The sequence below is a fragment of the Amblyomma mixtum genome, chromosome 8, assembly GCF_055824585.1.
Source record: "Amblyomma mixtum isolate Tamu chromosome 8, ASM5582458v1, whole genome shotgun sequence".
Lineage (NCBI taxonomy): Eukaryota > Metazoa > Arthropoda > Arachnida > Ixodida > Ixodidae > Amblyomma > Amblyomma mixtum.
In genome coordinates this window covers 128,573,798-128,585,458 of record NC_143019.1, presented here as the reverse complement: position 1 = coordinate 128,585,458, position 11,661 = coordinate 128,573,798, and the positions used below count along the sequence as shown (strand labels likewise).

At 46.5% G+C, this 11,661-nt stretch overlaps 1 protein-coding gene across 1 annotated transcript; it reads right to left on the bottom strand.

Annotated features, from left to right (window-relative positions):
• Positions 1–756: 756 nt before the first annotated feature.
• Positions 757–3,704, bottom strand: LOC149334384 (kunitz-type serine protease inhibitor A-like). Its single transcript, XM_089555119.1, has 4 exons — positions 3,585–3,704; positions 1,619–1,807; positions 1,359–1,388; positions 757–1,136 (listed from the first exon to the last, which is right to left on the bottom strand). The coding sequence occupies exons 1-4, from the start codon at positions 3,625–3,627 to the stop codon at positions 946–948; spliced, it is 453 nt and encodes a 150-aa protein (XP_089411245.1). The 5' UTR covers positions 3,628–3,704; the 3' UTR covers positions 757–945.
• Positions 3,705–11,661: the final 7,957 nt, after the last annotated feature.

Genomic DNA, 11,661 nt, shown 5'->3' with positions numbered 1-11,661 from the left:
GTCCGGCTAGCGCATCCTCAAAATATGGTTCCAAACAACTCATTAGGAAGAATAGTATCTGCTTCGGTTGTAGCTTAAATACTCTGGAATTCTTTGTTTGCACAGAAGAAGGCTTATTTTCTTCCTTCCTCTGCATTGTTATTACTCTGACAACCTGTCAAAATGTTTGAAGCGGTTAAATGTCTCATCGTGAAAAATTACGAAGGACACTTAATAATGGTCACAAGCGCTGACTGCGAGGGCATTGTCTCATCATGAGCTGTGTTATGAGGTTCATTACACATTTCTTCCTTTCTATTGAAGCACCCATTCACTAGCGCACAGTGGTATGAAATGCCTACACTAGGTTCACCTTTATTCGCCACAATAAAGAAGGTTTTATGGCTTATGGGGTGCGCATTCGCCTATGTGGTTTGTTCAATTCGCCGCACGTTTCGAGGGATTTTTTTTTTGGTTTGCTGCAGACACCACTATATTATAGTCAGCAGTTGATGCATTGCAAGAGCATGGTTACGCCACTCAGGAATTTTGTGCCATTGATGCCGACGAGTGTTGGACGGCGGCTTTTGTGCTGCTGTGGCATATAACGCTATCGCATTAATATATGCGGAGCTTTCTTAGCTTTTTCTCATGCCGTGAATCCTTGAGTCTGTACACACACATATATAAATCGAGGTGTTAAATATTAAGTGCACTCAATATTGCTTGAAGCATTCACGAGAAGTGTCGATTAATGTAATGGCAACGACGTTGTTCATTGTAGGGAAAACAGTTTATTACTCTTTTCTGATTTGCAACAATTGTAAAGGTCTAAAGCAGTATACCGAAACACTTAGCTACAGAAGAACCTTCCATTTTTCTTATCATAGCGTTGTTTAAGTACTAAGCATAGCCATCTGAGACGAAAAAAACAACTATTTTCGGAAGCACAACTTTGCTCAGGCTCTATGTGGTTTTAGTGCTGCAAACGTCCATGCAGCGCTCGAAGGTCTTGAAGTTGTTTCCGTTGCTGAAGCAGCCGCCGAAAACAAAGGGACGGCAGGTGCCGGCCTCGCGGTCGTAGTAAAATCGGGGCATACGCGCCACGCAGGGTCCGGAATCCGCAGGCAGGTGGCACCACTTGGACTCCACGGGGGCTGCGAAGGAATAGTGTGGAACAGAGAAGGATGAAATATTTCGTGTCAAAGTATCAGTATTGCTTGTATATCAGCATCCACTTTGCGTCAGCGATATTGAATTGGATGTCAGCTGGATTTCATGTGTTTTGCCTTAGTTCACGTCTTATACGCCCACTTTGATAGTGGTGAGGTGAGTGAATCGATGAATATTCCTGTTTATGCGACATAGTGGCTACTCACCAGGAACCTCCTCAATGGGCTTTGCCGTTGCTGAAAAAGATGGAGAACATAGTTTTTACTTCCTGGTTGACAAGACAGCAAACCAACGGTCTCCTCAAGAAGGACATAACGTTTTCTTTCGTCATTTATTCTTTTGGCATAGCATGCAACCATTTCCACTTCATTGTATTTATTCCAATTGGGATATAAAAGAAATAATTCGCATTTTTCTATCTGCAATGTCAGCGCTAGGCTTAGTTACGCTGCTTGTGAGTGATTACCTGACTGCGGTTTGCAGGACACTTCGCACTCGGACTGGTTGACGTAATTGTTCTCGTTGCCTCCGCAGCCAGTGTAGACGAACATTTCGCATTCTTCAGTCTCGGAGTTGAACCACCACCTCTCCCTGTATCCAGCGCAGTGCCCAGGTTTCGGCTTCACAGTGCATTTCCTGTTCAAATTAGCCGCCGCTGGAACGAACAGAAATGTTTGCTCTAGGTTAATGCGCTGCATGAGGCTCTGTAGAGATATCTGCAACAAGAACAGTAAGTTCGTTTCCAGTGTCCTTCGACCCTGTACCTTTCACAGAAGTTTTGAAGAAATAGCTTTATCCTTTTCTTTAGCCCACTATTTACCAAAAGTAACAAAGAGACGGGGTTCATTTCTCAGCCTTTCGTTGAGCCGTTAAGTCGCACGTTGCTATCTAACTCTTTGTAAGGGAAGAAAAACCCTCGTCCCCAGCTTCTGTAATCTTTTTGGTGTCTAGGGTGGTGTTATGGGTCCACTGCACAACTCAGAATTGCTCTGCGTTACACGGTTACTTTCGGCAAACACGGTACATTTGAAGGCCGCAAGTTGAAACACACAAATGTGCGGAATTGCTAGTGTGCTTGTTTTATTTAGTTAGTACTAGCGCACCAAATTATTCAGACGTCTTTCTTCACCGCTGAATTGGCGTTTTATTGCCTCGCTGGCTTACAGCGCTGATTTCTCCTTTTCAATGAAAGTTAACTGTATCAATAACAACGATTATGATCTAAACAGCGCAACGAGTTCTCGTTGTAACTTTTCGTAATATGTCACAGCTAATTATAGTTTAACATACTGATACCACAAGCTTTCTAACCTCGATGAGCAAGATTTTCAGTAAACCTTCTCGAAGGTTAATTAACAATTTCTGCAGTTCACTGATTTAGCTACGGAAAAATAAATGATCAGAGACTCCGTGTTGTACATTGGCATACCCAAAGTATTTGATAAGCGTGTCCACAAAAGCATTTTTAAAACTTAAACCTGAAGGTGATTCTTCGGCATTAGTTAACTGACTACGCTTTTATATATATCGGGAACATTGCTTGTGTAGGTCGCCCGGTAGCCGTCTTTTCCACTCTCAGCTTCACTTATTGCACAGTGTACCCCTGGAAGCCTGTTGGTAATACGTTTTTTTTTTCACGTCATGAAATACCTGGTTACTGCTGCTGACCAAAGTACCATAATTTCTCCCATTGCTGACTACTGTAGGTTATAAAAACCTGCACCTTCACACACTAGCAATGTTCTACGGTTACCATCTATGCTAGCTAGTTCAGTTTTACGCAACCGAACTGTAACTGCTTGAAAAGAAGGCTGTCACGCGAATACTTGCGACAAAAGCCTGCATATTGCGGGGTTCGCTTGCGAGAAAGCTTGGCAGCGAACCCCGATTGTAAGAAATAAAGGTTATAATTGTTTTTTCGGCTCTATTTAAACCATAATCATTTTTCAGCATTATTTCTTTAAAGCGGCTCCTGAAACCAACGGAAGAAATAGTTTTCGCAACAAAACTCAAGCAGATATACAGTCTCAAATTAGAAAGAGTGATACTGAAACTTTAGTCAGTTTGGAAACTGACTTTCCAAATGTAGCGCTTCTTTCCAGTGCACTCATTTATTTAGGATATCTCGGTATTATATTCGCGAACTATAAAACATTACTGCACAGTCGCAAGACTACCCATCATTGCAGTGATTTCACAACATTCCAACTCTCCACCCTGTATGCAATTTTTCATAATTTGTGCTCAATAAACGCGTCAGAACGAGGTCCCTAGAACCAAATCGACGAACGGCACAGAGAACCTTCACTGGTCATGGAACCAAGTTTTTCCATGCTCCGAGTACATAAGCAAAATTAGTGCACCAGTAGAACCTTTCCGTGAAGCATAGTTAGTCCCACCTCTCACAAGCAGGAATTTCAAATCGAACTCACCTAAAGCGGTGCTGACGAGAGCCAGGACGATGAGGGCCTTCATGTTGAGCTGCGGCGACAGAAAGCTTTGTGAAGATACCGTTCGAAAGGCTGCCTTTTATTCCGTCGAGAACAATGAAACGAACGTGATGTAGGCATGCCGATTGCAAGAGGTGCTGTAATAGATAGAAGTTGCTGTGTGTATTGAGATATTAATATCCCGAAGCGATGACATCAACATGATTAACTGGCCCGCTTGGACAGTGGACACCTTATTCGGGCTTTAAGCTACGCCCCCAAAGGAGCGGGAGCTTGGAAAGCCAATGAGCATAACTGCCCTCTGGGAAGAGTGGCTCCATTGTCGTGCTTTAAGCTGCGTGGAGGTCTGCGACGGAAGTGCGCTACATGCGTTGTAACTGACAAAGTTGTGTCAGAAATGTGGCAATGAAGCCCGCCGTGGTGGCTCAGGGGTTAAGGCGCTCGCCTCCCGAGCGGGAGTACCGGTCTTCGAACCTGACTGCGGCGGCCGCGTTTCGATAGAGGCAAAACCCACAATGCGCACGCGTGCTTTGCGATGTCAGTGCAAGTTGAAGATAACCAGGTGGTAGAAATTATCCCGGAGACCTCCACTACGGTACCTCTCTCTCTCTTTGTTCTTTCACTCCCAGCTTCCTCCCTTCTGTTATGGCGCGGTTCAGGTGTGCTCGGAGATATGTGAGACAGATACCGCGCCACTTCCTTTCCTCGAAAACACAATTTACCAATTTACCGTAGGCTGTCGGCGTTCATTGTCTTCATTGGCGTTGAAAACCTTGTACACTGCGATTATTTTAAGGAAACTAAGTGCGCATAACTTATTCCCTGGGTATCACGCCCTAACTTCAAGGCGAAGTTTTAGTGCCGCCTCCAATTGAAGAACGAAGATGTGCTATCGAACTTGTCCTGTGTTTAAATGCGCCAAACCCCTATAATTTTTTCTCCCTATGGAGCATGAAACAGTGACTGTCAATCATGTATTTGTTTTTCACGCATTAAAGGCGAGGTTCTTTAACAGTTCTCAAGTGAAACATCTTTATTGAAAAAATATTGTCACGAAGTTGCGAGGACGGGAACGGGTTTATTTACAAGTCGGGATCGGGGACGTCACTGGACGGTCAGCGTCAGGCGGGCTCCACCACGGTCTCGCGCACACCGAGTTCTTCTTCTTCTTTCCGGTGCACTGCAGTGCGCCAGCGCCGCAGCGCGGCGTAACACTTCGCCCGGGGCAGTCGAAGCTCGACCTCGAGCGAGTTAGTCAGCGTTGTGACTGCAGCGTTTAAGACGGGCGACGTGAACGACCTGGACCTTGCGAGAGCGGCGATTGCCTGGGGTGACTTTGGCGATTGTGTAGTTAACGTCACTGAGGCGATCCAGAACAACAAAAGGGCCGCAGTACTTTGCGAGGAATTTCTGATAGAGGCCCCGTCGACGCAGTGGCGTCCACAGCCAAACGTAGTCACCGGGCTCATACGTCACCGCAATGTGTCCACTGTCGTAACGGCTCTTGGTGCGAACTTGTGCACTGAGTGTTCGGAGGCGAGCTAGTCGTCGCGCTTCCTCCGCACGGCAGAGAGTCTGCGCAATGGACGGATCACGATGGTCAGAAAAAGGAAGAATCGTGTCCAGAAAGGTGCGTGGTAGGCGCGCGTAGAGCAGAAAGAACGGGGAGTATCCAGTGACGTCGTGTGTTCCGGTGTTGTAAGCGTATGTTACAAACGGTAGCACAGTGTCCCAGTTCTTATGGTCGGCCGCTACATACATGGACAACATGTTCGTGAGGGTGCGGTTGATGCGCTCCGTCAGGCCATTCGTCTGCGGATGATAGGGTGTCGAATGACGATAGTCACAATTGCAGAGCCGTAGGAGTTCTTCCACGACATCGGCAATGAACTGGCGCCCACGATCGCTGATTACGACACGAGGAGCTCCGTGGCGAAGGATCACCGAGTGTAGCAAAAAGGACGAGACGTCTGTTGCTTTGGCGGACACAAGAGCAGCTGTCTCCACGTAGCGAGTCAAGTAGTCGATGCAAACTACAATTCAGCGTTGGCCCGTGGTAGACTTGGGAAGCGGTCCAAGCAAGTCGACCCCGATCTTCTCAAAAGGGGAGTAAGGTGGTCTGATCGGTTTCAACAAGCCGGCGGGCGAGGCAGTGCGATGCTTAAAGCGTTGACACTGCAGACAGCCTGCAACGTACTGCTGAGTTGACTTGTAAAGGCCAGGCCAGTAAAAGCGTTGCCGCGTCCTGTGTAACGTGCGAGAAAACCCTTGATGTCCAGCAGAAATATCATCATGCATGGCATGCAGGACAATGCCACGAAGACTGGCAGGGACAACCAAAAGCAGACGTGCACCCTCCACGGAATAGTTCTTCTTATAGAGCACGCCCTCTGATATGACGAACGGCGTTACAGGAGCAGACGTACGGGCTTGATCAAACAACGGCTGGAGACTACGATCCTTGAGTTGTTCTTGCTTAAAAGTCGCAAGGCTAGGAAACTCGGTAGAGACAGAAGATAAACAGTCATCGAAGTCCTCTTCACAACTTGCCGTGTCTGGCAGAGGGAAACGAGACAAACAGTCGGCATCAGCATGGTGGCGACCGCTCTTATACGCCACCGTAAAGTCATATTCTTGGAGGCGTAAGGCCCAGCGAGCGAGTCGACCGGAAGGATCGCGGAGGCCAACAAGCCAACACAACGAGTGATGGTCTGTAACAATCTTGAAGTGACGTCCATGTAGATATGGTCGAAAGTTTTGCACAGCAAAGACGACAGCGAGACACTCGACTTCCGTCACGGTGTAGTTGCCTTCCGATTTGGTCAAAGTGCGACTTGCGTATGCGACCACGTGCTGGGCGCCGTTGTGAAGTTGGATAAGCACTGCGCCGACGCCCACACCACTGGCGTCGGTATGGAGCTCTATCGGCGCCGCCGGGTCGAAGTGGCGCAAAACAGGCGCAGAAGTGAGCAAAAACTTCAGCTGCTGGAAGGCAGACTCACAGGCAGGCGACCACACAAACGGGGCGTCTTTATGAAGGAGGGAAGTCAAAGGGCGAGTGAGCTCGGCGAAACCTTGGATGAAGCGGCGGAAATATGAGCAGAGGCCCATAAAGCTTCTAAGGTGTTTCAAAGAGCGTGGCTGTGGGAACTCCCGCACGGCAGCGATCTTCTGTGGGTCTGGCCGGATACCATCCTTGTCGACAAGAAACCCGAGGGCAAGGGTTTGCCGTTCACCAAAGTGGCATTTCTTGGAGTTTTTAAGACCAGTCCAGCTCTTGCGAAGCAAGCCAGCACCATACCTAGTCTTTCGTTATGCTCGCGGAAGGTCTTTCCATAAATGATCACGTCGTCGAGGTAGCACATACAGACCTCCCACTTAAGCCCACGCAATATTGTGTCCATAAATCTCTCAAAAGTAGCGGGGGCATTGCATAACCCAAAGGGCATGACATTAAATTCATACAGTCCATCGGGCGTGATAAAAGCTGTCTTCTCCCTGTCCGACGGATGCATGGGGATCTGCCAATATCCAGAGCGCAGGTCAACCGACGAGAAGTACGATGCAGATTGAAGACTGTCCATGGCATCATCAATACGCGGGAGCGGGTAGGCGTCCTTCTTCGTCACAGCATTTAACCGACGATAGTCTACGCAAAAACGCCAGGAATTATCCTTCTTGCGTACCAGTATAACAGGAGCAGCCCATGGACTTGACGACTCCCGGATGACGCCTTGCTGTAGCATATCCTGCACTTGCTCGTTGATTAGCTTCCGTTCAGCCTGGGACACACGATAAGGCTTCTGTCTGATCGGATGAGCAGTACCGGTGCTGATGTGATGCTGCGTGCGAGTAACTGGCAGCGAAGGTGGAATGGCTGGCTGAGCGAAGTCAAATACCGACGCATACTGGGTAAGAACAGTCTGTAAAGCAAGCCGTTCGGACGACGGAAGCGACTTGCTGATCATGCGCATGATATTGACGGAAAAGTCTTCTGCTCGACTGGAAGGCTCGCACTCAGACACAGATTGGATAGTAAGAATGTCGTAAGCATGAAACCGAGCGAGTTTAAGCCCCGATGGGATCAAAACAGGCTCCGACGAAGCTCCGACGAGGACGGGAACGGGTTTATTTACAATATGTTTAAAGAAAAACAGTGTTTAATTTTTAGATGGATTTGAAAAGAGAAATATCATAGTTGAACAGAATAAAAGTAAAAAGCAATGCTCTTAAGAAGCAAGGAAATGGATGTGTCAAGATCTTCTGTACTGTTTCTTTTTTGTTCTGTGTGAATGTGTTTTTCTTTTCTACTCCAATTACTATCGCTCATTGTTAATGGCTTCTTGAGTATTATTTTCTGCCCAATCAGTGTTTGTGTAATTGCTTATATTGAATTCCTGTCCCACTGTGTTTCATACACCACTGTTCTCACTGATATGTCAATCAGCACCGACGTGTAAGGCGGGTGTTGCACCTCGTCAAGAGACACCTTAGTCTCCTTTAGCCTCTCCCCGCGGACACCATGTATTGTTGTCCGAAATAAATGAATTGAATTGAATGTTTAGTGTTGTTCTTCGCAGACCTCTTTTAACTGGACATTACCCACGTGTTTGCAGCACCGCATTAAGGGTATAGGTCGTCTATGTGTAAATGACTGCTAGATTTAGATCCCTCCAACACGTTCGTGCGGTATAGACTTTTAGACATCTCGTTCTCTCCAGTGCCTGTGGCCAATTCCTTTCTGCCTTAAAATTATATCAGCAGAAATAAGTAGGCAGTATGTTTATCGTTCCATTAAAATTTAGAAACGAATTCTCCTGGGTTGCTTTTCAGAGCAAAGCATTACTTTATATACGAAAGCATCTATCACCGGGTCAGTGGCAAGTATTTTTTGTACAGCGCTTGCTAAGAGACAGCGCAAGGGAGCTGCCAGGCCTTTAAGATAAAGTCCGTGTAGTTAGCAGGGAGACCATAGGCCGCTCATAGAAATATCATGCTTGTCGGGACACAATTGATACCGTGTAAGAGCAAAGCGATAAGCTTGGAGTGCATCTAAGCACTCACGCCACCTTCGATACACCCTAGCTTCGACATCAGGCGAATAAACGATAATATACCAGATTACGCATACTCTGGGGTTATAGAGGAGGATTAGTGGGATGCCAAAGCTGTGACTCATAATCAGTATCGAAAGGTGACTGATGAGAAATGCTCTTTTTGTTGTTGGAATCTATACCGGCGAATTATAATAGTGCGGGTTTGCGCTGTTCTTCTGTGTCCTCAGTAGTTTTCCGTGTTTTTATAACTGAGTCTTACCAACACGCTCAAATATGCAGAATATATCGTTCTTCAAAAACGAGGCATCCAAGCTGCGACCCTACGGGACGCTTCTGTTCAATAAAGTAAGCAATCAGGTGCGGCATTCTTGTGTGGTGAGGACGGGTATACGGGACACAATTGCAATACCACACGTTTCGTGTAATTTTGCCTTACTATAGCAGAAGTTTGACTAAATAGTATGAGCCTCCACCATCCACAATACCTAGTGTACGTTCATTTCGCAACTGGTGGTGAAGGCCTAAGAATTTGGGACTATATTTAGTGCACTAGCCTGAAAAATTCTTCAAAATAATAGGTAACATTTCACCCTTTAGCACGTCACACTTTTTTTTGTGCGGACGTTTCCCGGCTCCGCGGACAAATAATGATCGCAAAAACGCGAGTCCTTCGTCTCGCCTTGCTTATAAGCTGTGCGTCAGCAAGCGTGACAGTGTGGCAGCCTTTTAGATGCCTATAATACTTTGTAAGTTGGGCAAAGAAGACAAGAGCCTTTTTCCTATTACGCTACACATAGGATACACCACAGGACAGAAAATAAACAAGGATGGAGGGTTACTATCAATCTGCCTTCCAACGTATCGAAAAGAAATGTAGTCTCCATCTCTGGAAAAGAGTTGTAGTCTTCTTTCGGGAACAGTAGCTGCGTTGGCTCAGTGGTTATAGCACTCGGGTGCTGGTCCGAAAGACGCGGTTTCGACCCGGGCTGCGGCGGTCGAATTTCTATGGAGGTAGAGTTCCGCAGCCTCGTGTACTGTGCGACGTCAGTGCGCGTTAAAAAGCTCCTGGTAGTCGAAATTTCTGAAGCCCTTCACTATGGCGTCCCTCATGGCCCGAGTCGCTTTAGGACGTTGACCCCGCTCAACCAAACGCAACAGTCGTCGGGGAACAAAATAATCCTTAAAGGGCATAAAGAGTGGAGATACGAGGGGGTACCCAAAAGAAAGCGGACTAAATTTTTTGGTCGGCAAAGCTTCTATGGTACCGCGTTTTGCCACTAGGGGCGCATAGAACGAACATTCCACTCAAGGCCACGAAATACCCAAAGTGGCCGAATACAAATACCTCGGGATATGGCTAAACGAAGGGCAGATATACACGGAAAAGCATGAACAGGCTCTTAGGGCAAAAGGACGAAGAGACGCCGGGATAATGAAACATAGGGCATTATGGGGGTACAACAAATATGAAGTACTAAGAGGTATTTGGAAAGGAATAATGGTGCCGGGACTTACTTTCGGCAATGCGGTTCTGTGCTTAAAGGCAGAAGTTCAGTCGAGATTAGACGTAAATCAGAGAGCTGTTGGAAGATTAGCACTAGGTGCCCACAGCAAAACCACAAACGAGGCAGTACAAGGGGATATGGGCTGGGCATCGTTCGAGGCACGGGAAGCTAAGAGTAAAATACTATATGAAGAACGCCTGAGGAAATTGGACGATAACAGATGGGCAGCTAAGGTATTTAAATATTTATACAGAAAGAACGTTGACTCAGAGTGGCGGAAAAGAACTAGAAAACTAACCAGTAAGTATGCCGGTCATGAGGACGGAGAAAGAAAGAGCATTAAACGACAGGTTAAAAACGCGGAAGTTAAAAATTGGATGAATTCAATGGAAAAGAAACATAGTGTAGAACTATATCGATTCTGGAAAAGGCAGATCAGGAAAGAATTTTTCTATGATAACTCAAGAGGCAGTGCCCTACTTTTTGAAGCTAGATCAGGGTGTCTTAGAACGCGCAGCTACAAAAAGAAATTTAACGCAGAAGATGACACATGTGCAGTGTGTGGTAGATCTGTGGAAACAATTGAACACCTCATAATCAAATGTGATGGTATCCATCCGGATGTCGATGCAGGCACAGTCACTCTTTCTGAGGCCCTAGGGTTTAAAGATAACAATGGTCATGTAAATAAATCTGCAGTGGAAGTCAGCAAAAAGCGATTGGAGGATTGGTGGCTGAAAAGCAGAGATGTGGCATAAGGTTAGAATAGTAGGAAACCGTAGGCAAAGTTGATGGAGAATCTTAATGAGAATTGCCAACACAGTAAACAAAAAAAAATAATAAGTAAAGAAAAGCTGAGCATGGTGGCAATTGCCACCACCCCGTTTCAAAGGGGGCGCTCCTATCCATCCATCCATCCATCCAGAGTCAGTAAGCCGAGTGCCGTCGTTGAAGGAGGTCAGACTAGTTTAGGCAGAGTTTTAGAGTGACGACTGTTTTGTGTGAACGTCGTTTTTGCAATGGCTGATTTTCGTGAACAGCGCGCGCCGGAGAAATTCTGATTTTTGCTCGGAAAAAGTTGAATGGAAACTCTTGAAATATTAAGAAAGACGTACAAGGACGATGCTATGGGGACAACTGAAGTGTTCCTGAATCGAATCCTGAATCAAAGCAACAATCATGCCAATTGAAAACTTCAAATTCACCTCGCCTCAAGAAAGCTCGTCAGGTGAAACCAAACCTCAAAACAATGCTGATTTGTTTTTTCGACGTGAGAGGAGTCGTCCATTGAGAATTTGTTCCGCAGGGTCAGACAGTTAGCCAGGCTTTCTACTTGGATGTTTTGAAAAGATTGGGCAAGAGTGTGCGGTGGAAGCGGCCAGATTTGTGGCGGCCGGGTGACTGGTTTTTCCATGATGGCAATGCCCCTGCTCACACAGCCCTGTTTCTACGACAATTTTGGACCAGAAATGGCATGACCCCTATTCCTCAACCCTC

Excerpts from the sequence above, each read along its gene's own strand:
- LOC149334384 (XM_089555119.1), bottom strand. The coding sequence starts at position 3,627 with ATGAAGGCCCTCATCGTCCTGGCTCTCGTCAGCACCGCTTTAG. Across the intron at positions 1,808-3,584 it reads TCTCGTCAGCACCGCTTTAG|CGGCGGCTAATTTGAACAGG; the intron begins GTGAGTTCGATT and ends TGTTCGTTCCAG. Across the intron at positions 1,137-1,358 it reads GCCCATTGAGGAGGTTCCTG|CCCCCGTGGAGTCCAAGTGG; the intron begins GTGAGTAGCCAC and ends ATTCCTTCGCAG.